General features: G+C 45.7%; 3 protein-coding genes across 3 annotated transcripts; all 3 read right to left on the reverse strand.

Annotated features, from left to right (window-relative positions):
• Position 1: 1 nt before the first annotated feature.
• On the reverse strand, positions 2–4,852 carry trim47 (tripartite motif containing 47). The gene is made up of 8 exons (XM_088439984.1): positions 4,464–4,852; positions 3,439–3,650; positions 3,299–3,344; positions 2,749–2,844; positions 2,452–2,676; positions 1,936–1,958; positions 1,736–1,857; positions 2–1,306 (listed from the first exon to the last, which is right to left on the reverse strand). The coding sequence occupies exons 1-8, from the start codon at positions 4,638–4,640 to the stop codon at positions 777–779; spliced, it is 1,431 nt and encodes a 476-aa protein (XP_088296110.1). The 5' UTR covers positions 4,641–4,852; the 3' UTR covers positions 2–776.
• Positions 4,853–5,261: 409 nt separating this feature from the next.
• On the reverse strand, positions 5,262–18,955 carry LOC148408413 (FRAS1-related extracellular matrix protein 2-like). Its single transcript, XM_088439977.1, has 7 exons — positions 13,964–18,955; positions 13,251–13,337; positions 11,271–11,423; positions 10,473–10,703; positions 8,278–8,403; positions 7,144–7,395; positions 5,262–6,055 (listed from the first exon to the last, which is right to left on the reverse strand). Exons 1-7 carry the CDS (start codon positions 18,912–18,914, stop codon positions 5,910–5,912), a joined length of 5,946 nt encoding a protein of 1,981 aa, XP_088296103.1. The 5' UTR covers positions 18,915–18,955; the 3' UTR covers positions 5,262–5,909.
• Positions 18,956–20,112: 1,157 nt separating this feature from the next.
• alg5 (ALG5 dolichyl-phosphate beta-glucosyltransferase) lies at positions 20,113–24,162 on the reverse strand. Its single transcript, XM_088440833.1, has 10 exons — positions 23,848–24,162; positions 22,887–23,055; positions 22,663–22,709; positions 22,503–22,571; positions 22,159–22,251; positions 21,980–22,093; positions 21,819–21,878; positions 21,597–21,748; positions 21,189–21,274; positions 20,113–20,799 (listed from the first exon to the last, which is right to left on the reverse strand). Exons 1-10 carry the CDS (start codon positions 23,908–23,910, stop codon positions 20,684–20,686), a joined length of 969 nt encoding a protein of 322 aa, XP_088296959.1. The 5' UTR covers positions 23,911–24,162; the 3' UTR covers positions 20,113–20,683.
• Positions 24,163–24,206: the final 44 nt, after the last annotated feature.

Here is a 24,206-nt window from a genome sequence, read left to right on the forward strand (position 1 = left end):
GTCAAATTGATATAAACATTTGTTTATTTTGTGATTTTTAATCCTGTCAATTGGGTAACGCTGACAACCAACAGAGAATATATATCATATGCAGCACAAAATATTGGCACAGATATATGCGCAAAACATTTACAAAAAAAAAAAAAAAAACATTTCAATTGATCTCAACGCTAGATCGGGTTCAGTGTTATTTTACAAAGAAAAACAATCAGTGACCAAAAACGTATCGCGGAAACAGTTGAATCAATTCAGTTAAAAAAAATAAAAAATAAAAAATCGCGCGATGATGCACTCCAAACGAAAGCTGGAATCAGTAATGCAGCCCATCGAATCAGGTGTCACATGGAGCATGCCAAATCATCATAAAAATTGGGCTGGTACAATATTATTCATTAAACGTAAAATGTACGTTAAAACAACATACGATAATAATTTGAAGAAATAGTAAAGGGAAAGAAATGAAAAGGAGACAATAAAATAAAAAAAAAACGCCCCATGTAGTCGGGCAAATAAAAAAGCCAAAGGAAAATAGGACACGTTTTAAAAGTCAAACCGAAAAAAATGACTGCAGTCCATCTCGTCGGGCAAATAAAAAACAAGGAAAGAAAATAACAAATGGAAAAAGTATACTTTTTCAAAGTAAAACAATCTAATCGGGCTACCCGAAGAAGATTGAGCATCTCTCACACCTTTTCGCATTTAAATACAGGTCATAAAATTGAAATGTTCTTTCCTTCCCAGACTGAATATTGTTTGGGGGGGGGGGGGGGCACGACTCAGTAGTAGTGGCAGATGCAGAGGCGGCTGCCCGGGTCGTTCTTGCCCGGGCTGAAGAAGGGGTAGACGGGCTCCACGAAGCAGGTGTCGAACATGTAGAGGCGCTTCATGGTGACGGCGTCGTAGAAGCTGAGGCGCCCGCGCTCGTAGTCCAGGAAGACGCCCACGCGGGGCGAGTTCCAGTAGTCCGCCACGGGCACGCGGCCGTCCTCGCCGTTGGCGTACAGGCGGTCCTGCAGGCACAGGCTCCAGTAGCCGGCCGAGGGCGCCAGGCTGACGAAGCCCTTGCGGTTGCTGCCCTCGGTGGTGACGCCCAGGTACCACACGCCCTTGTCGCGCACGTCCACCTCCCAGTAGTGCTGCCCGCCGCAGTACTGCGCCGTGGCCAGCACGCCGCAGAAGCGCGTGAAGCGCACCGGCAGGTCCGCCTCCTGGCTGCGGGCCCGCACCTCCTCCACCTTGGTGTCGAAGTCCGAGATCAGGAGGTTGGGGTGCGCCGTGTCCGGGTCCAGCGTCAGGTTCTGCGGCACTGTGGACGCGCCGCGCGGGCGTTCCTTCCTTCGTTAGGCCGCCAAACGCTCTCGTTTTTGGTTAGGAACGGGCCGACTCGGGAGGATATCGGCACTTGTCAAAACCGGCTACCGAAGATCTCGACTGTTTTTGCGGATGCCCAAAAAAATCGGGCGAACCTAAGTACGGGTTTCTTTTCAAAAGAAGGGCAAAGGAATTGGAACATCCAGCCTCTTTCGCAAAACATGATATGCCCTTACGGATTACGATGATTTACCAATTATGATTTTCTAATCAAGAGCAGATGAATTGGAACACCGAGCGCCACGTGGTTATACCGCCTCTTTTGCAAAACATCCTGCGCCTTTGAGGATATTATTTTCAAATTAAGAGCAAATTAACTGGAAGATGAAGCACCTTTTTCTTAATATTGAATAGCGCAACTCACTGGTATGCAGCACGTGCATCATCTTCTTCCACATGATGAGCTGGAACGGTCCCGAGAAATCCGTGAACTCGGTGGGACTCTCCACGGGCTTCACGTCGCCGTACGCCTCCATGCGTAACGAACTGGCACGCGTGCGCAAGAGTCACAAATTAAAACCAAAAGCAAAACTGAATGGGGGTGGGGTTCGACGAAAAACTTACTTATTGAAAGTCTCCGTCAGGCTCTGGTGAAATAACACACACACACACACACAAAAAAATCACGTTACAACCATTTTTTTTTCCTTTTTAACTGACAACTATTATCAACTCAAAGTATCGGTTTAAGAATTGATGTTTTTAAATGCGGTGTGCAAGGTCAGTCACTACTGTGGCTTCTGTTCTATGCGCCTTATAATGCGCTGCGCCCTATATCTGAAAAATGTTTGAAAATAGGCCATTCATTGAAGGCGCGCCCTGTAATCTAGTGCACCTTATAGTGCGGAAAATACAGTATCTCATGAAACCCTGGGGAGTGATGGACAAACGAAGCTTCATGAAGCACTTCAGGTATTTTAGGCGCCATGCTTGGTTCAAAGCGGCTGAGGAAATTGACTACATTTCTAATGTGCTAGTGTTTCTATTTAAAGCCTGAGCACCAACTAGAGGAGTAAAAAAAAAATACAACAAGTCAGAGGCGCTTCATGAAGCTTCATTTTGCCGAGCACGGGCAATGACCTTGAAGCTGGCGTCGCCGTTGATGTGGCGCTCGATGTCGCTGACGCGCTGGGTGATGGCGGCCATCTTGGCGCAGGCGCTCTCCATGTTTTCGTCCAGCAGCGCCACGGCCGCCGCCTCCTCGGCGTCCAGGCTGTCCAGCAGGGCGTCTCGCTCGTCCAGCAGGAACTGGACCAGCGCGCCCACGTCCGCTTCCACCTTCTCCTTCAGACGCTGCTTCTTCATCTGGAAGCAAAAAAAAAAACAAAACCTGTTTGGTTTCTTCCGGCGCTTTTGGGACTTGGCGCGCGGGCGTACCCGGACGTCGTTTTTGGTGCGCTCGTCCACGGTGAGGACCTTATGGCACTGAGCCTTGTAGGTGCTGAGAGGCATCAGACGCAGTCTCAACTGCAGCTGAAACAAAAAAAAGGACATTTTTCAGTCCCGCTCACGACAAACGGTCCAAAAAACATCACTTTCATCTAGGTCAGGCCGCTGTCCTGACAAAAAACATCGCCCTCTGCTGGTAAGCAAAATTAACGCAGGGAGTGCAAGAATGCCCCCTGACCAAAACTCTCATCTTTGAGCTTGCGAAGCTCATGTGACTAAGAACCGAACCGTGATTGGTTGAGCACATATGATGTCATTTCCTGTTAACAAGTGGGAAAATGTTTTATTTAAAGGTACCTGAAAACTAATTTAGCTATGAAATGGAGCATATAAAAAAATGAACTTTTTACTTCTTTAAATGGCTATGTGAACTATCCCTTGAACTAGACTAACTTTTAGACTAAAACAGACACCAAAGATACAATTTTCTGACTAGTCACCGAGTCAGTTAATGATACTAGACAATATCTAATACTACCTTCATGTCATTGGCAACTTCTGAGATTGGAGCCACCTCGTGATACCTGAAAAACAAAACGGCGTCCCTTTCTAGGTTAGCGGGCCTAGCAGCGCGTCGAGGAACGCGCTAACGTTTGCCATCCGAACAAGTGCGGCGACCTGTGCGCGCGCGACTCGCGGCACACCACGCAGATGGGCCGCTTGTCCGCCTGGCAGTACAACTTGAGCTCCTCGCCGTGCTGCTCGCACTTGCCGTCCACCTTGAGCGGCTTGGCGGGGGTGGGACTGGAACCCAAGATCTCCAGGCCCTCCATCTTGGCCACCAGGTTCTGCACCAGGTAGTTCTTGGTGAAGGTCCTCTTATTGAACACCTTTTAAGAAAAATCGTTGTTGAACGCGACTTCGGATTTTGGACATGGATTGGACGGCTTCTCAACATGCTGCAATTAAGATATTATTGGACAACTTATCATTACAAAGTATGTCAAAATTTGACAGTTTATATTATTCTACGCATTTTCACAACACGGGTTGATGTGTGTATCACATTTGTAAACCATATTAAATCATTCACTTCCAGGAACGTATTTTCACATTTTAAAATAAAGAGTCTTGACATTAAATCCCAGTTGCTTTTAAGTATCAACAATACAAATTGATACTTAAAAGTATCTGGTATTGAATGTCTGGACTCCTAAAAGACCTGAAAATTCATTCCTAAGCGCCAGCGAACCACTAGGGTGGGGGTTGTCGTCTGGACTAGAGTGTTACCTCGCTACATTCCAGTAGCCAAAAAAAAAAGGATACAAAAAGCAACAAAAAACGTTCTAAATCTACTTCGCGGATTGCTGTTAACTGAGGGTATTTTGGGGAACGTAATCCCCGCGATAGACGAGGGTATAAAGTTGCTACCATTGATTTTTATGTTGTTATTCTTTAGAGGCGTATAAGTTTTTCTGCACGTCGCTTCGAAATTGGCTCGAACGGGAAGCCCCCCCCCCCCCCCCAAAAAAAAAAAAACGTCACAAAGGAGGAAAAAAAGCTTTGAAGATGCATACATGCTACGGCAACCGTGAATAAAACTCAAACGCAGCACCCTAACATCAAACAGCACACATTAAAAAGAAAAATAAAAGACAGAGAAAAATAAAAGACATGAGAAAAGAAACAGCCCAACAATTTACCGTTCGACACTGCGGGCACTGATAGCCGTAATCTCCGCCATTTTCGTCCCAGTGCATGCAGATGCAGAAGCGGCAAAAATTGTGTCCGCATTTGAGGATGACCGGGTCCTTGAAGAAATCCAAGCAGATGGCGCAGGTGAGCTCCTTCCTCACGTCGTCAGTGGACGACGCCGCCATCTCGTCTCTCTTTAGCAGCAACAAGCGAACCGGATGTTGTCGTACAGCAACACGACCAGGAAACGTGACTGGGCGTCATCACTCCGCTCGGCCAATCAAAAGTGTTCAAAGATGACTGGTTCCGATAAATTATCTTGTTCTGGTTCGTCGCAGCACATTTTGACCTGTAACGAACATTTCTTCATCATTTTCCTTCATTTATTCAAACAAAAGGATTGTTTGATCTTCATATAAGTTTTACCGGTTGGACGAACGTTTGTTGTCATTTTAATGATCTTGTCGAATGACAAATCACATATAACAACTTAAGATTGTTCACGTCCGTGTCTTCAAAGTTGCCGAGTGACGTCAGTTGACGCATGTCGAAGTCCGGGTCTCTTTCTGATTTCTTGGAACTCCCAATTTCAAAGAAGCGCTTGGGTTAGACGTCAAAAATTCATGCTGTTAAATATTTTGGCTTTTACAATGTATAGTGTAATTTAATGTTTACGTTTGTATATAATTATTTTTCTATCCAAGTTAATTCATTGTATAATCTCGCGATGTTTGGGAGAGGTGCACTTGCTTCCTTTTGTGCGCTCTTCTGGGTTTGGCCAGTCCACCCCAGATCACCGTCAAGAATCACAAATTTGAACTTTATTAATGTACAATCGAAACTCTTGAAAAAAAATCACAAGTGTTCTCATACAAGGGGGAAAAATCATTCTAAAAATGCTGTTGTGACGTAAGAAAACACCACCAAAAACATAAATTCCCCCCCACAAAATGTCCTTGTAATTTCGATCTTGTATTATTCAATTTTTGTTTCCTGCCACATTCTATGTGCATGATTTAGGCAAGGAACAGCGCTTTCGTTGGAAGTGTGAGAACTCATTTGGATCTTTGACATGATGTCACCATCTGGTCGTGTCAGCTTTCAACGCTTTCCCTTTGTTGTAAAGATCAACGGAGTGGACAAAATACTGCGAAGAAGAAATCATTAGTCATGTCTTTGGTTCAGGAAAAAATGTCACATCGTTAAGCCTCCCCTCCAAAATTTCAAGTTGATATCTATTTTTTTTTTTTTTTTAATTCTGACAGTTGTCATTCCTGACATCTTGCATTTTTTTTTTTTTTTTGCTATAAAGTATGGACTTGCGTCCTGTAGAATTTTGTAGCCTTATAAAGCAAGTTAGTATATGTTTGTATTGAAATATTGCGTTTGGTTTCTTGTAAAAATGGACATTTTTGCTGAAAAAGCAAAAGTCGTTGATGCGTCTTTGGCCAGCGTCAGCAGCAGGAACAGCTCGGCCTCGCCCCCTTCCGTCTGTCGCCGGTCAATCTTTGGGCGAAGGGGCGGCGGTATTCCAAGCTGCGCTTCCCCATGCTTCGGTCGCCTTTTTGCTTTTGCATGTGGCGCTCTCGACCCCGTGCCGCTTCAAAATACAAACACATTCAAGGGATGGCCAGTTATTTAGTATTGGCAGTTTGAAGACAAACACATTTGTAAACAAGCTGTCGCGCGTATATGACGTCACACGCGCTGAGACGGAGTTCAGCTTGCGAAGGTCACGTGAATTTGCCGGTCTTGAGCCCCGGTGATGTCGTTTTCACATGTATTCATTACTCATGAAAAATAGAGGAAATATGAACATTTTACTGCTGAAAATGGCTAAATATTAAATAAATAAACAAACAAACAGAAACAAAAGATCCTGGGGCTACATTCCATTTTGCGTTCATTAAATTGCATATTTAATACACTTTTTGTTGAGCTTGTTTGTTTTTTTCTTTGTGTTTTCATGTTTGTTTTAAAGCTGTAAAAACCCATCTCCAAACACAACATTTGGGGGGTAATAGCTACATAAATAGCTAAATACAAGCATATTCAAATTTAAAATGAATTGTGATATAATTGATATATTAAAATATAAATGAAAAGTGAGTGCTGTATTTCTAAAGAGAGATGAGCAGTCCGTGTATTTTGCTGGGCATCAGATTTACTGGTGTGCAGGTTTTTTGCGCGTGTCGTAGCGCTTTCATCTTCTGTGACGCTTTCAAGTGGAGGGGGGGTGACAGGAGGAAAAGTTGATCCTTTCTGCCGCTGTCTTTCTCGCACGCTCATTCCTTAAAATTCCACACATCCCCAAAATAGCTCTCCCTCGTCTTTTTTTTTCCGTCAGCATCAAACAGTCCACATTGCTTTTGGCTCGACTCTTTTTGTGCTATTTTGACGCCGAAAGTGGGCCACGCAGCGTGGAGATGCTCTGATCTCTTTTTATCCTATCACCTAAATATTCAAGTTATTACTACAACCAGTGAGAGCGCCCCAAAATAGGAGGCGTCCCAATACTTTTTTTTATTGTGATGAATGTGATGAACGCACAAAAAAACCCCAAACAATTCAAAAATGGAGTCAAAACATCCCGATATCCTGACAGTTAGGTCAAAATGAATAAATAACTTTTTTTTTTTTTTTTTGTGGGGGGGGGGGGGGGGGGGGGGTAAAAAAACGGATGCTTACCATCACGCGGATCCTCCAGGATGGTGATTATGGCGGAGGGGTAGCGCAAGCCCAGGCGGCCCCCCACGGGCATCGACAAGGTGACGTTGAAGCTCTCGGGCGGCTCGTCCAGCCAGTCGTCGATGAGCGACACCGGGCACGCCTTCTCCCGCTCGCCTTTGCCGAAGCAAAGCGCGCTGCCGCGCCCTTCTGGGCGGGACACGTAGTCCGAGTGGGACGGGACGCCGCCGGGCGCCGTGCCTGTGGCGGACCCTTGAAACAATTTCAAACGTCAAAGACAGTCATCAAAGAAACTGTCAAAAGAACTACAAAAATGGCAGCATAACAGGGTACCGTTAAAAGAACTACAAATGCGGCCAAATTAGCAAGCCCTGTCTAAAAGAACTACAAAATGGCAGCAAGATTCCATCCAAAAATTCGTGCACAAAACATACTACCAAGACAATTCACACTAGACTTATCCTTCATTTTTAATAAGGCATGACCTCTGCTCTAGTGTAAAAAGCGGATCATTTCAATGTTTTTGTCTAGGATTGATGTTAGTTATATGGAAAAATATTGTCACAACTTCAAAGAAAAAAAGGCCAAAAGATGTCATGTCATCTCCATATTGATAATGAGCCGCGCCACGATCATGATTAGCGAACTAGCGCGCTAACACAAAAATGTCAACCTTAACAAGGGGCGCCATGCTAATGAGATGCTTTGCTAATTCGCTCGTCAAATGACCTTTTAAGATAAAGGCGAAATCACAACCTCGCTGTTGTCCCATTTGTCCCGTCAATTTGTACAAGACGAACAATTAACATGAAAACATATTTACATATTCAAATGAAAATGCTGATTGACATGAACTCCTCCCCTTAGTGCAGTGATTCCTCAAGTGGGGTCCGTGAAATTATTTGGGTGTTTTGGAACTGATTTAGTTGATCTTTTAACAGTTAGAGATTTGGTTTGATTTTTTTTTTTTTTTTTTGCTTTTGATAGCGCTTTTTGTGGTGAGGAAGGACGGCGCGGAGCGGTTGCTGTCGGCGCGCACGCGTTGTTCCTTCTCTTTGCGACATCCGACCCACGAGCGTCTGCGTCGTCGGGTGTTGCGAGGCCTCACGATACCCGAGATGAGGCCATCCGTACCTTCCTGCGTGTAGCACAGCACCTCGAGCTCCTCGCTGACGTCGCCGCCGCGGCGGACGGGAATGGACACGCGCCCCGCGTCCTCCTCCACCTGCAGCGCCGGCTCGGGGAAGAAAACGCTCGGTTCTGAAAAGGACATGGATCCGTTTATGCCATTACTTAAATGATACAAAAACAAATGGGAGGTGGCGTGAAGGTAAGAACGATGAGTGCTACAGGGGCGGGGCTTTCTGCCCCCTGGGGGGCTTCACACACACTCACATTGGTGCTGCTGTTTAGCCAAGTGGGTCAAGTTCACCTCCGTGAGGAAAACAAGGGCTGTCACTTTCAATGTTTCATGAGGGTGAGAGGAGGGAAGCAAAGAGGGAGGCGATATTTATTTCATTTCACAACCTGTGAACTCTGAAGCCAAGAATGGAAAACTATATAAAATATGTCATTGAATAAAAAGCCAAAAAACAAAGTGACTAACAAGCTCACATGAAAGTTAACTGTGCTAAAAGTTAACTGAGAGCAAAACAGTGACTCACAAGCTAACTGGGATGAACGCTAACTAGTTGCTGAAAACCAAGCCAAGCGATTAGCAAGCTAATGCTAACGGTGCTACAAGTTCATTGAGACCAAACAAAAGTGGCTAACAAGCTCAGATGAAAGCTAACTCTTGTAAATTCGGAAACTAACTGTGATAATAGCTAACTGCGCAAATTGATACCAAATCCGTGACTAACAAGCTAACAGGGATAAACGCTAACTGTGCTAAAAGCTAACTGAGACCAAATCAGTGACTTACAAGCTAACAAGGACGAAAGTTACTTTGCTAAAGGCTGATAAAGATGAAAAAAAAAGACCTGTGGATGATGCCAGGTAAGATACCAAAAAAGAAAAAAAAAATTCCGATAAATTAAATCGATGGCTTACTTGCTTTTCGAAGAATGAGCTAATTGTGCTCAAAGTAATTTATTTTTTGCACATATGTTAAACATTTGTTGACATTTACAAGAAGAAAAATCCCCTCAAGCCTTTGTGTTCCAGCATGGAGGAAAAAAAAAACGCTGTATAGTTTCTGTATATTTTTTTTTCTAACCTTTTTTTTTTCTAACTTTTCCAGTTAAGGAAAACGAGTACAGCTTTTCATGCATTCTTTTTTTTTTTTTCCCAAGAACAAAGGATGTAGAATGTTTTATTTTGGGGAATTTGTTCAACCTTCTGAAAAACAAAGGTCTACTATCATAAGAGAAATGACTTCAAATATGTCATTCCTTCCTCACTGACGACTAGATCATAATATTACAAGGCTAGATTGTTTATTTTTCTTTCAAGTACGTCTTTGTTCTCTTTTTATGACAACCCCCCATGACGACTTGATATTCTTTCTTGATGTCATCGCTCATTGTTAGCATTTTTTTTTTTTTTTGGTCTGCGCTCGGAGCGTTTTAGGCTCTAAGTTCAAACGTCCTCAACTCAGCGAGCTTGCTGTACTTCATCTTTTTTTTCTCACTCGAGTGGAGTGTTTTGAATTTTTTTTTTGGGGTGGGGGGGCTTTAAAGCATTTTCCACTGCATTGACGCGCGCTCTCATCATCATCATCATCCTTCTGGTGTCCGACTTTGTCTCCCCTGTGACTTCATTACTGCCTGGCCTGTGAAGCTTGTCTAATGTGACAGGAAGGCGTCACTGTGAGGCGGGCCGGCTCGGCCTTTGGAGGCCCGCGTACGTCCGGAGGGCGACTCCCGGCTTCGACGTCGCCTTCTTCTCAATTATAAGAGCAAAAAAAAAAAAACTACGCTTCTGCTTCAAACTATCTGATGTATTTTTATGTTCGTGTGCAAAACTACTCGAACAAACTTTTTAGGCTGTGATGGGTTGGCCGTATAGTAACTAACATCTTTCAACAACATTTTTCCGAGGAGTTTCGTAAGCTGAATTTTTCAGAAGTAGAGGTACTGTATATATATTGTATATTATTGATTTTTTTTAAATTCACCCTTTAAGGAGTCGGCAATGAGGGAATAACGCATACATACATTAATTTTTGGATTTTTTTTTTTTTTCAAGACAGTGTGCTCGCCATTAGCCAAAGTTATCATTAAGCTCTTAAAAAAAAAAAAAAAAAAAACCTTTAATTAGCTTTTGGTTAGCTAACCCCAATAGCTTTCATCTCAGTTGAAAATGAATACTTTCTGCTTAGTTCTTACCATCATGGGGGTCCAGGATCTCCACGGTGGCAGCGGCGGGGAATTCTAACGCCGCCAAGACGGGCTCCGACAGAAGGACCCGGAAAGACTCGGACGACTCGTACTCGCCGTCGGCGAGGATCCGGACCCTCCAGGAGGCCCTGGTCTGGCCCGGCTTGAACCGGAGCTTAGTCGGGGTCTTGCACCGGAAGTCCCGGTCCTTCTTGGCACTCCCTTCTTGAGTAGCGATATCTGGAAGGAACGAAGGGAAGATGAGAGGCGAGCTATTAGGAAGAAAGAAAGGAACGAAGGAACGATTTAGAAAGGAAGGAAGGACAATGCGAAGAAAGTAGAGAGGAATTTAGGAAGGAGGGTGTCGAGGTTTCCCGGGAAGGAAGGGACAAAGGAAGCAAAGAGATAGGAAGCTAAGGAGGCATTTAGGGAGGGAGAACAGCATGCAAAAGAGGCCTTTGGGAAGGGAGAAGCTTGAGAGCCAGAGGAATGATGGGATGCGGAGAAGGTAGGGAGGAAAAAGACAAGGAGGCATTTAAGAAGGAAGGGTAGACCATGCTTGGAAGCCAGAAAGGAAGGAAGGAGGAAAATTAGGGAAGGCTGTGAAGTCTGAAGGAAGCAAGCAAAGAATACACCAGTTATTGTGCTAATTGTGGCTAATGCTAATTTGCTAAAGTGCCCTCTCTCTCTCTCCCCCTCCCTCCCTCCCTATATACTGTATATGTGTGTATATATATATATATATATATATATATATATATATATATATATATATATATATATATATATACTTTTTTTTTTGCAGACCTATGAAGGAGGTGTGGCCCAGGTAGCCCCGCCGTCGCAGCACCACATCCACAAAGGCGTGGTCAGGGCCCTCATCCACCACATACAAATCCTTCTCCAGTGAGATCCAGCACCAGTCCGCGCTCCACCGTTGGCCCGTCACTTTGTTGCCGCCTGCCGCGCACGCCAACAAATAAATGCATATTGTGTTTAACTGCATCTGTGTGTTCTTGTGTGTGTGTGTGTGTGAGAGAGTGACAAGTGGGCCCTGCGGCTTGCTGCGCCACACACTTGAACTTTTCACCTGACAACACTTCAAGTCTGCTTTTAACATTTCGTTTTTTTTTTCTCGTCTTGTCGCTTTTGCTCTTACTCCTCACAATACGAGTCGCAACACAGGTCAAGCGGAAGTCTCTGTTATACATAATGGAAGCATGTAGCTCACACACACACGCACACGCATCCATAATTTATCTTGTTAGAGCTTCAAACATTCATGATTTTACTCGTTTTTTTTTTTTTGTTTTACCCCCGTTACTGTCTATTACATTTATTCAGAGGAGGCAATACTAAGGCATGGGGGCCCATGTGCGGCCCGCCATCCACATTTTTGCGGCCCGCGGCATATATTAAAATTACATTTCGACATGGCCTGCAATGCTATTCAAAAAGAAACAAAAAAAGAATAAACAGTCTAGGACATTCACTCAGAGGTGTCCAAACTATGGCACGGGGGCCCTGTTTGGCCCGCCGGCCACATTTTTGCAGCATATGCCAAAAAACAACATTTTGAAATGGCCTGCAATGTGACATCTGGAGCCTTTGATGGGTTTAGGCAAAAGTTCCCAAAACACATTTACTCACGTTAGCGTGTATGCTAGTGTTCTTGTCCAAGTCCAGTATAAATTTATGCACGTTGAGCGAATCTTAAATATTTTAAATCGCTGTATAACTTTTGAAAACATATACATTAGATGTTAAAATACATTTAATGAATCTTATAGATTGTTTTTATATACCTAGATTAGCTTTTATTCTACGCTCATAACTTTCTAAAAAAGTTGTATGAATCTATGTGCGTCTTTGTGAATCTTACCATCTAGAGTGAAGTTACTAGCAATGAAACGAATCCTCAGTACTTTTTTTTTTTTTTTTGGGGGGGGGGGGGGGTGCGCCTTGCTTGGGGGCATGTGAGCGCACCCTAGGGGGAAATAAATATAAGCGTGCCGCCTCTGGGCCACTAAATGATGAAATTGTCATTTCCTGCCATAGCGAGGCGTTTGATGATGCTCAGGTTTTTGTAGCACCTGGAGCGCGCCTCAGGGGGGAAGGGGGGTTCCCTCGGGTGCGTGCCTGCGTGAACTTCAGCCACCACCCGAAGGCATTGAGCTGTTGTGCTGCAGGCTGACATTTCCGCTGTCAACTGGTTAATCTTGCCATAAAAGCCAGGAGGGGGAAAGATGCAAATGAGCGTCACGCCTTTGTGATGAAATAGAAATGAAAGACGCACCTCCAATGAAATAGCTGGCAAATATGAAGTATTGCTTAAGTCGCTAATTGTTTTGTCTAGTGATGAGCGGATATTTTGATCCAATTTTGGACATATCCAAAAGCCCATGTTTTATCATGCATTTTCCCTGATTTTTTTGCATTCATCCTTACAACGATAGCAATAGCGGAATAGAACCACTAGGTGGCAGTAATTTATGACGTTTGCAAGACTTTCAATGACTTGAGTGGCTTAGTCTGGACTAAGCCAGTGGGAATTTAAAGTATAAATCGAAAATTCAAACAACTGAGTCATTCTGAGAATTCTCCATTTTTAGGAGACTTTAGGAGACCTTAAGTTGGAATACAAAATTTATGACTTTAAAGTGAGAATTCTGGCTCACATTTCTGATTTTAAAGGTAAAAAATGAGGCGAAAATGAAATCAGAATTCCGCAAGAAAAAACCCTCTTTTGATTTTTACTATTTTATATTGTCCTCGTCATTTCCTTACCATGATCTTCCACGCTGAAGCCAAAGACGTCCGATGTGGCGTTTTCTCTGCTCAGGATGTACGCCACCTTCAGATTGTTGATATCGGCTACCAGGAAAGGGAAAGGACAGCAAATGCCACGCCAATCGTAAAAATTAACAAGGTGGAAAGGGGGCTCACTGAAGAAGACGTTAGATTTGCATGCAATACAATCCCCCGCCAGCGGAGGCACTGTTGATTGAGATGTGTCTTTTTTCAGCTAAGAAATTGTAAATTAAATTTACGATTGCGATGGCATACTATAAAGCAGTTGGAAAATGAGAAGGAAAAGTCAGAATATGCCTCAACTAAAACTGCATTTTGAAGTCAAACTTGATTTTTGACAACGTCCATTTACGAACACTTCCTGTCTAGCTTATGCATGTCCCGATACTTTTGTGACCCTTTGGTATTAAGCTGAGCTTCTTGGAGACAGCCAAGACGTCACGCGGTGAAATATTGAAAAGTCTCTCGGGTGAATAAACACCAGCACTTTGTCACTTTCGCTTCAGTGACGAGACATCCCCACTCACGCCCTTTTACTTTAGTGAGAATAAAAATAAGTCATTTACTAAAAGAATTAATATACACTTAAGATAAAGATATTAGAATAATTTGAGAACATGTTTATTTATATGATAAATATATATTTTCAAACAATAAAATTGAAGGCTTAAGGTAAGCGGTTATCTTACCTTGAGTGAAGCTGTCCACAGTGTTGTTCCCGCGGCCCAGGTTCACCAGGAACCCGTACCTGGGTGGCGTAGTGACCCGGAACATCAGCGCCGCCGGTCCGCTGTCACGGTCCACCGCCATCAGGTGCTCTGGTCCCACAAGGAAGCCCAGTTGTCCCGTAGGTAGGATCTTCAGGGTGTGAGCGACTTTGTTCAGCAAAAGCTGCGGGACGCCGTTATCCACGGGCACCACAGTGATTTTCAGGGTCTGCGGGCGGCAGATCTCAAAGACGGTGTGCGGGAACACGTAGAAACCCGTGTGGGTGCCGTCGCTCACAATGAAGGAGAAGGAGTCACGCGAGGACTCTGTGCCGTCATGCTCGTAGCTAATGAGCCTGTCGTTGAGGTCCTGTTTGGTGAAGACTGTGACCGGTTTGGAGTTGTTGTACAGGAGTTTGCCATGGACCGGGAGCTGGCTGATGGTGAACTCAAGCAAGTTCTCCGCCGTGTCCTGATCTTCAGCAGTGAGCTCGGAGGGCGTGATGTGTTTACTGTGGCCCTTGGTCACCCGTAGTCCATTGATGGTCACCACGGGTTTCTTGTTGTCAATGTCCTGGATAGAAACCTGAAAGGTTCTGAATGTTGGATTGGACCCGCCAGTGACTTCAAAGCTGTCCATCTTTAATCCGTCATTTGCTGTGTGGATGTAGTGGATCTTGCTCGCAGCCAGTTGGAGCTGCGTGAAGGACGCGATGGGTACCCCAGGAGCATCCGTGCATTCTAGGCGGCCTCGTGCGGCCACCCTGGTGACGGTGAAGACTCGGTTCTTTTCGGGGCTGTTGAGATCGGTGGTGTCCAGAAGGTCGGTGGTCAGGGCGACGCGGCCGCCTTCTTTGAGAGGCACACCTTTGGTGACCACGTCAACGCTGCCCACTCTGATGTGGAAACAAGAGTCGATAAGTGAGTTGATGCCATCCGTCACATCAAATTTGATCATATCTCGGTCGCCTTCCTGGCCGTTGTGGGAATAAAAAACAAGTCTTGAATCCACTTCCCCTTGAGTGAAGTTTGAGCCGAGTGTAATGTTCTCCATAGACCCAAGCGGGGTCCTCCTCTGCAGGAGACCCAGACTGGGTCCAAAACGGATGATATATACGAGCGAGTTGTCGTCTGAATCCAAATCGGTTGCCTTGAGGACATTTCCATCGATGTCTTTAGTCTCGCCGACTTGCACTTCCAGGCCATTGTTGAATTCCATCCTGGGGGTCTCGTCGTCGACTGCAATGATATTCACAACCGCCGTCTTTCTAACAGAGAACTTCCCGTCAGTAAGGATGAGCTCGAAGCTGTCTTCTGTAGTTTCTGAGTCGTCGTGCTCATAAACGATGGTCGATCCCTCCTGGATCTCCTTCAGAGTGAAGTTTCTCACTAAGATAGATCCAGTAGGCATCCGGTTCAAAATGATGCCATGTTTGGGCGGCTTGGAAATACCGAAAACCAGCTCGTGTGCTGGCAAGTCGGCGTCACGGCCGCTCACCGTGCGGGTGTCCAACACCACGTTCATGCCCTCCCTCACCACTATTTCTCTCAAGAAGATTTCCGGCGGCTCGTCATTGGTGGGCACAATCAGGATAGGAAAAAGTAACATCTCTGAGATGTTGATGCCATCCGAGCACCTGAAAGCGAACCGGTCCTCCAGCGGCTCTAAGCTTTTGTGGATATTCTGCACGTAGAATATATTACCAACCCGGAGATCGCCGATAGTGAAGGCGCTGATAGCCATGCCTGACCTAGATTTTTCCAAACCGGTTGCAGGAGAGATGTTCTCCACGTAGCCTCTGTTTGGTTGCGTGATGATGGTGCACAAGATGTCTTCCACAGCAGTATCGCTGTCGTCTACATTCAGGTGCTGAGGGCCGATGGCATTTTTGTCCCCTTCCAGGACACTGAACTGCACCCCGAGTCCAACCTCAGGGGCCTGGCTGTCCAAGGGGAGCACAGTGACTCGAACGTGGATCCTGTGGACACGGTTACCACCCACCGTCCAGTCATTTGATATGTCAATGAGGGTCAGCTCGAAGGCGTCCTGGCGAAAGGAGAGCCCGATCTCACCGCCAGTGTGGGTGTAGACCACTAAACCATTATTCACCTCCACCTGTGTGAATCTGTTAGCAGGCGCGCCATGAACTAAGATTTCCCCAATGGTTGGCGGGTCATCCAGGATGAAAGTCATTTGGCGATCGTACATGTCATCGTCGCGGCCTTGGATGATTTTTGCGGTTATCGCCACAGCGCCATTTTCAAGAACGTCCACGCAAGAGCCGAGAGTTCCGGCGGGGAGGCTGAGAGTCGGGCTTTCATCATCAATTGGCTTCACATGGACTTTGATTATGATGTTTACCGTGTGAACACCGTCGCTGACATCCAGATGGAACTTATCAGTGATCATCTCCTCACCTTTGTGGACGTATGAAATCCTGCCTTCTGAGATGTCCCGTGGACCGAACATTGATTTTTCAGGCAAGTCAGCAAAATCCGCCTGGATGGTCCCGTATTTGGGCAGCTGAGTGAGCCTGAAGGTAATAGCTTGACTCTCAGTGTCGATGGCATCAAGCTCGGCAACGGTGAGGATGTGCACCCCGCCCTCAAACACTGAAAAACCCGCGTTGGTTATCTGCGGTGGCTTGTTGTTAACAGGCTGGAGAAAGATCGTGAACACCCCTTCCACACTGTTCCCCGCTGTGTCCTCAACTGCATAGCGAAACTGGACTTGACGCAATGTGATGCCCACCTCCGTGTCAGGCGGGCTGTACGCAAGTTTGCGGTGGTTTACATGAACTTGAGTAAACTCGGTCAGTTCAACATCTGGGTTATCTGTCAGAATCAAAGTACCAAAGAGGACTGGGTGATTTTCATCAGTGTCCATCGGGGGTTGTATCACTGTATATTTAAGGTCGCAGTCTTCAGAGTGCAAATCTGTGTAACGCAGTACTTCTTTGCCGAAGTGAGTAAGCTTGTACTCCTCCACTGTCATCTGCAGTTTGGTCCCAGGGTGCAGCTCCGGTGGGACATTGTCGATGGGCAACACTCGGACTACAAATGTGGCCCGGTCCGATTCATTAGGGGGCTCGTTGTCATCCTGGACCGTGAATAAAAATTGGTCCGTGACGGTGTTGATGTTGTGAGGCCCAACGTGCTTGTAGAACAGCTTTCCATCCGTGATGTCCTTCTGCTGCCACTGCCGCACCTCCTTCTCGTAGACGTCATCCTCAGAGTTGAATTTCCATGAGGAGGGGTCCTTCGGTGCGTCTGACTGCCTCAGCAGCAAGGTGCCGATGGTGGAAAACGGAGGAACTACGGTGAATTTAATGGTGGAGTCCTCAGAGTCAATGTCAAAAGCACTGAGCGTACGGGCTGACAAAGACATCATCTGGTTCTTACGAAGGACCAAGCCAGTGTTGACATTGATGATGGGCGGCTCGTCGTCGGTGGGAACCACGGTGATGGGGAAGAGGAACTCCACCCGGTGTTTGCCGTCCGTCATCTTAAGCACGATGTTATCACTATGCGTGTCACTTCCGTCGTGTTGGTAAACCACCGTGCCGGCAACCAGGTCGGCAGCTGTGAAGCTGTCCCCGCGGGACCCCGGGACCAGCAGGGTGCCGTGGCGCAACCCGTTCACCACCGTGACGCGGACTGCCTCTGGGTTGTCCTCGTCACCTATCTCCAAGTTATGACCTGTCACCAGGGGACGAGACTGGCCTTCGAACAACAGCTGACCGGCGTTGCGGGTCACCACTGGCGCCAGCGAGTTCATAGGTTTCACAACGATCATGAAAGCAAAGGGGTCCGACACGGCCCCCTCCGGGTCCACCACTTCCAACTTTAACTGAAAGATTCTATCTGTGTCGACATCGATTGAGGGCGGATTGTAGGCGATCTTGAAGTCATGCAGGTCCCTCTGGTAGAAAGAGGTGATGGGCTGGTTCTGGTCATCGGTGCTAATGATGTAGCCCTCCTCGTAAGATAGCGGCGAGGTAATGTTGAAGACCAACTCACCCAGGTGTGACTCCTTGTCGTCCGCAGCGAGCATTTCAGGAGTTAGCGCCATCATGACGAACTGGCTCACCTCCATTACCATCATGGCCGTCAAGCTTGGCCTGGGCGCCGTGTTCTTTTGGCCGCCACGGATCCGTACCATCAGAAAAAAATACTCCCGCTTCACCAGGTTGCCATCTTGGTCCCGGAGCTCCAGCACCATAGGGACATGGTCCCGGTTGGGTGACGCCCCCTGGAAAGTGTGCTCGTAGCGGATGTCGGCCCGCGTTAACTCGTCACAGTCCATCGTCAGGGACAGTTTTCCGTCATCCAGCAGTTGCCCGTAGCGGGGTAGCTCGCTCTCACCCGCCAAAGAGGTCACCCCACACTTGTACTCATCCCTGTTGTAAGTGAAGTCCAAAATCTTGCGGTCTATGGCGTCACTGATACCCCTCAAGTGCCTGACGGTCAGAGGCAAGTTCTTGGTGAGCAACTCCAGCTGCGTAAAGACCACCTCCACCTCCAACACCAAGGAAATGACCACCGTCTCCATGCGCGAGTCGTAGCGCAGCTGCAGTCGCACCCGATCCCGCGTTGGACTCCTGGCTCCATAGTGGGTGTACGTTACATCCCTGGGACCGAAGTCGCACGGGAACTTCTTGGGCGAGAGGCGGCCGGGGCGCCTGGCGAGCGGGTCGTTGTCCAGAACAGTCACGCCGCAGCGATCGCCCGGCTGCGTCTGCACCACCAGGTCATTGAGCGGGTCCACGAAGACAGCCCGGCCCAGTGGCACACGGATGCGGTTGTTGGCCACCAGGATGGCATCTTCAGAGAGCTGTGAGCGCAGCGCGTAAAGCGCCGGCGGTGCGTAAAATTGCGCGTGTAGAGCAACGCATGCTGATGGGAGCCAGAGGAGGAGAAGTGTGCACACCATGGCAGCAAAAACTACCCCAAAAAAAAAAAAAAAAGGCGTGCTGCATCCACGTCGGTTGATGGCCTGGCACTCCCGATTCCGTGAGCGGTGCGCATCACTTTTAAGTTAAGGCACTCCGGGGTGGGGGTGGGGGGACTGAAGAATAGGAGAGGCAAGGAGGGCTCCCTGGAAGCCTATTGGCTGAGCACAAATGTCACTCACAAACAGGAGGTGTGGTCTCGCCTTCATAAAAATGTTACTATTTTGATTTACCACTAAAAATATTAGTGTGTTATAGTGAAGTGTAATAAGGCTCAAGGATGCATGAAGACATTTGAAGAAATAAATTAAGTAACAAAAGACATTCTTTAGAACAATTTACAGCTGATGTAATGTATTGCTAAATTTATATTAATCAATATAAATAAAATATGATTGATTGATTGATTGATACCACGTTATCCACAGTTACAAGTTGTTGGATCAACAAACACATTTTGGCCATATAATCATAAACGACAACATTCTTACAAAGAAAGTATGACTTACACTCGTGGGCCACATTTCACTGTGTGTCATCGACAGTGAGTCCTCTCAACTGAAGCCGCAGTCATTCCTCACAACAAAATGTAGTATCAACATCAGCCAAAGGAGGTGCCAAAAAAAAGATTAAGCCAAACAAAGTACAAATGAATTAACTGTTAAAGGATAAACTAAAAAAAAAAAGTAGCATTATAGTTTGGAACGACTAAAACGACTGGGATAGGCACTAGCAAAGCCTGTGACTGTTTTGAGGATAAAGTTAATTTGTTGTGATTAAAATATTAAAAGAATACATCGGTCTAATTTATTCTTGACATATTTTAATTTACCTTTTATTGGAAACAACGTGCACTTTACTGGTTCGTAATGATCTGCCGCTCTCTGTTGGTAGACGAACGCTATATTTTTTCATTGTGCAGACACAAAACGACGAGATCTTATTGAGTAATACTGCCACCTTGTGGTGGTAGGTACTGTGAAATTATTTAATAAATTTGGAGTACGTAGGCTCGGAAAATTGCTCTCTCAAAAATATTTTAAAAAAACTTTCTGGGATCTTTGGTCTTTTTTTTCACATAACTAGGTTATTTTCAAACCCAGTGATACGGTTACAGTACATCTTTCACTGATGTTCCTCTCTTTAAACTCCAGCTCATTAAAACGTGAACAAACAATATTCAGATTTTAAATATTTTTATTTTCCCCTAATAAGTTCCCCCTCCCATCTAAAATAACTTGGCACACACTGCAATATGGAAAGCCATTAGAGCATTTTTTTCAATCATCTTGAGATCAATTCATTCATTCACAATTTGGCAACTGAATTTTGGTCTGTTTTACTGCCGCTTCTCCTGAAGGCAAGGAAAATAATCACTACTATTACTACTAGCAACATAAGATTCTATTAGTTACCACCTAGACTTTGCTAGTAGTACTAGTAGCACACAGACGTCAACTGTCGCAGTTGACCCAATAGAACGAACCAAGTGAACTTTTGCAGATTTGTTTTTATTTTTATGGGGGGGCAATTAGGATGGTTCGCGGGGCTACTAAAAGATTGACATGGAGGGTGTGAACAAAATTCTCCACAGGCTTTCCATAGGAAGAAAAGCACAGGCCAGTGCCACCATTAATGCGCAGGCGGCGCCCCCCTGAGGAGGCAGTTGCAGGCGCTTAAAAAAAAAAAAAAGACCCGCCTTCTGTCTTTTGAGTGTGTAAACAGTGGAGGCAGTCTTTCCCATGATTGGCTAGCAGCTCTTGCGGGGTGGCTCCAGTTGCCAGGCTCCAGTTACGTAGCGCAGCCGGATGAAGATCAGGTCTCGACCCATCTGGAGCCAGCTCCAGAACGGAACCAGCTTGGATCCTGTGGCAGCACAAATGTAATTCCAGTCTCAATCCCCTTTCACACCAGTTTACCCAAGGCAGATTTCCCCTTCTGTCATTCAGTCTTGCTTTGTTCTCGTTTTCAAACAGCTAAAAATTGTTTTCACACAACCTCCAGCCCAGTGTTTGGTTGAACCTTTCATTCAATCCTGTGTAATTACTGTACGATATAAAAATGCACATCTGTGCATCCAAACTCGGCTTATGTGGCTGACAGATCAATCTTTTATCGATTATATCATGCACCCATTATTTTGGCTGAAAGTGTGTCTTATATTTGTGGAATTACGGTACTTCACCTTCCCTCAATTTTCCAAGATAACACCTTTCACGCGGAACAAGGCAAAAGAGGAGCGATCCTCTGTTTACCTTCTATCTCGGTCCAGTTGACGGCCACCTCTGCAATGGGGATGTTGAAGCACTGTGCTATGTACAAGAGCTCCACGTCAAAAGCCCTGTAAAGTACACCCCAACATTTTTACACCAATCGTTATTTACATCAGGGGTCCCCAACTTTTTTTCACCACGGACTGGTTAAGGCTTGAGATTTTTATTGTAGACCTTAAACCTAACATATACCAATGGGAAAATAAACAGCCGCCAGTGGCGGCTCCAATAAACAAAGATAGACTGGGACCTCTGATTTACATGATTTTTTTTTCCCACACACAAAATTATGGGAATGTGGCAAATGGGGGCAAAAACCTTTTGATTAACATTTAGGCCTCCCATGCTCATTTTACATGTGTGTCCGAAAGGCGGGCGTTAAGTCCTCACCAGCGTTCCACATGCAGCGAGGAGAAGATGCGCAGCGCCGCCTGGCGTGTGAAAAGCTTGAAGCCGCACTGCGTGTCGCGGATGCCGCGCACGCACAAGCTCCAAACCAGGAAGTGGAAGCCGCACATCAGGAAGTTGCGGAAGAACGAGCGCTAAAAGCCACAATGCAAAAACGCTTAATGGTACGGGCGGCGATGGCGGCCGGGCGGGCCGGCGGGTTACCTGAGCCACGGCGTCCTGCTGCAGGTGAGCTCGGGAACCGCACGAGACGGCCAAGTTGTCCTGTATTCCACAAACGAAACGTCAGAAGAGGGGCGACCAAGTGATATGGACTAAAGTCCTCTTTGTGTATTATTTGTATTTATTTTTTCTTATTATCTTACCAGTTTGGGAGAGAGGGCATTCAAGCCCGCTTCTACTTTTTCAACGTCAGCAAACTTGGTGGCGCCATCGGCGTCCGCCATGAGAAGAAGGCGGCCCCTGGAGCTCAGCATTCCCTTTTCACGCAGACAATGAAACGTTAGCATGTTTCGGCCGCTAGCAAAAGGGCGACAACTCTCACCAAGCGCACAGCGCCGCCTTTTCCGCGGTTCTTCACCAACGTCAGAACCCGCACTTTCTCAGCGCTGTACTTTTTGGTGTACTGCATCGCCACCTGGAGGTTGATCACAAAGTGGAAGTCAAGTTTGAGAGGACCACTGATGTATTTTATGAATACATTAATTTACACAAAATTTTAAGAGGATTGTGCCATTTTCAGTGGTAAAAAAGTCATTTTCTGTAATTAATTGAATACTTACATATTTTACTGCACAATGAATACTTGAAAAAAAATCACTTGCTGTAGATTGAAGATGATGTGTGTCAAACCCTCAAAAAAATATTACAAATAAGTGAGCTTCTCACCTCAGTGGTTTCATCCTTACTGCCGTCATCGACCACAATAACTTCATAAGTGAAAGAAGACTGTCGTTTCTGAGTAACAGTACAAAAACAGTTCAATGCTGCCATCTGCTGGTCTCTTTAAGAAAGGCATATTACCTTATCAAATGATCATGTCACTTACCCGCCTGTTCTCTAAATATTCCATGGCTTCATCTAGCATCACAGGCACTGAAGGAGAACAGTTAAAATAAATACATTTGAAGGGTGTCCACTTGGAGTTTTGCAATACGCATGTGAAAATCTAGCTGTGAGCCGTGGCCTACAGCAGAGTGACTTTTTGTCCCGTTCAATCAAACCGTTGAAGGTGCAGCTCTCAAATATTTATTCAAAAGCATTAATGCTCACGTCGTAGCTTTTCATTGTAGGCGGGCACCACCACTGAGAGTTCTACAGAAGGCGGGTCGTGCAGGCTGGGGAACAGCTCTTCAGCTCCGGTAGCGGTGACAAAACGTTTCTCCTTGTCATCCCGCGTCAGGTTCGCCGGGCTGGCTGTCAAGTGTGCCATCATCACAAACTGCGAATGCAAATTGCAAAATCACTTGGATCGCTTTGCATTTAAGGTCTGCCTTTGGGCTAGGAATGAAAAGATGGAATTCAACGAGTATTTCTCTTTATAGTCTGAAAAACATGTCGAAACCAACACACATCTGCAAAATTCCTGGGGTCAGGGGTTATTGGCAATGGCTGTCAAGATCAGAAGCTCGACTAGCAAGAACTAAGTTTATCCCAAAGCATTGTGGGCAAAGTATTTGAATCACGATTATCCTTATTGGACAATTTTGATCATTTTTGGCTCACTTTCTTCCAGATCATTCTCGCAGTATTTTAGCCATGGAGTGTCACACTCCAGCTATTGTGATAACTAAGTGGTCTGCCATTTTAAACTTTTGACATGTTACCACCATTTGGATGAAATTTAGCTCCCTAGTGTCTTTTTTAATGCTTTGCCTTTTATGTGAAATGCCTTGAATGTAAAGCGCAAACGATTAGGAAAAAAAATACAGCACAACTTCCCTAGTGTCTTTTTCAATTTTTTCCCATTGATGTGAAATGTCTTGAATGTAAAGCGCAAACGATTGGGGAAAAAAATAAGGGCCCAAAAGTTAAGAACGCACAACGAACCTGGCTGTGATGTTTTCAGCCACTGTCGCTAATGGCATCGTTCAACCGCTAATAGAAAGTAAATGTTAAGAAAGACAGCGTAGAAAATCTCCGAAGGACATTCTGGGCTACAACTAACCAACATTTAGCAATTTTCAAACATTTAGCTTCACAGACATCCTACAAACAAGATATGTCCACTTACCGCGAAAAGAGCCACAGCCGCCAAACAAACTAAACATTGAATTATATCAAAGATGTAGCCCATTCTTAGAGAGGTGTTTTGGACGGATTCTCTCGGATGCTCTCACGCGGCTAGGCTAGCCGCGGAGCTAGTCAGCTTTCTTCCGCACCGCAAAATATTTGGACTGTTCGGGGTTTGGGGGACATTAACGAACGAAACCTTCGTCCGTTTGACAAGCTCGGAACTACAAATATCTCATTATTTACTCGCGTGCGAGAGAAGTTCATTCCTCTCCGCCCGCTTCCAATCACAAGTGAACACAAAGGCAACACGGAAGTAAACGTTTCCCGGTTGACACGTCATTGGTTGCAACGAGTTGA

This window comes from Hippichthys cyanospilos, chromosome 18, assembly GCF_059441005.1.
Source record: "Hippichthys cyanospilos isolate Australia breed blue-spotted pipefish chromosome 18, RoL_Hcya_1.0, whole genome shotgun sequence".
Classification (NCBI taxonomy): domain Eukaryota; kingdom Metazoa; phylum Chordata; class Actinopteri; order Syngnathiformes; family Syngnathidae; genus Hippichthys; species Hippichthys cyanospilos.

Coding starts and splice junctions, on each gene's coding strand:
- trim47 (XM_088439984.1), bottom strand. CDS start 4,640: ATGGCGGCGTCGTCCACTGACGACGTGAGGAAGGAGCTCACCTGCGCC. Junction 3,345..3,438: donor CGCGAGTCGCGCGCGCACAG/GTCGCCGCACTT, acceptor TTTGTTTTTCAG/GTATCACGAGGTGGCTCCAA. Junction 1,959..2,451: donor ACGGCGACGCCAGCTTCAAG/GTCATTGCCCGT, acceptor TTATTTCACCAG/AGCCTGACGGAGACTTTCAA.
- alg5 (XM_088440833.1), bottom strand. CDS start 23,910: ATGGGCTACATCTTTGATATAATTCAATGTTTAGTTTGTTTGGCGGCT. Junction 23,056..23,847: donor CGGCTGTGGCTCTTTTCGCG/GTAAGTGGACAT, acceptor TTGCATTCGCAG/TTTGTGATGATGGCACACTT. Junction 22,710..22,886: donor CTACAATGAAAAGCTACGAC/GTGAGCATTAAT, acceptor GTTCTCCTTCAG/TGCCTGTGATGCTAGATGAA.
- LOC148408413 (XM_088439977.1), bottom strand. CDS start 18,914: ATGGTGTGCACACTTCTCCTCCTCTGGCTCCCATCAGCATGCGTTGCT. Junction 10,704..11,270: donor GGGCCACACCTCCTTCATAG/GTCTGCAAAAAA, acceptor CGTTCCTTCCAG/ATATCGCTACTCAAGAAGGG. Junction 6,056..7,143: donor CCTGGAGGATCCGCGTGATG/GTAAGCATCCGT, acceptor TGTATTTTGAAG/CGGCACGGGGTCGAGAGCGC.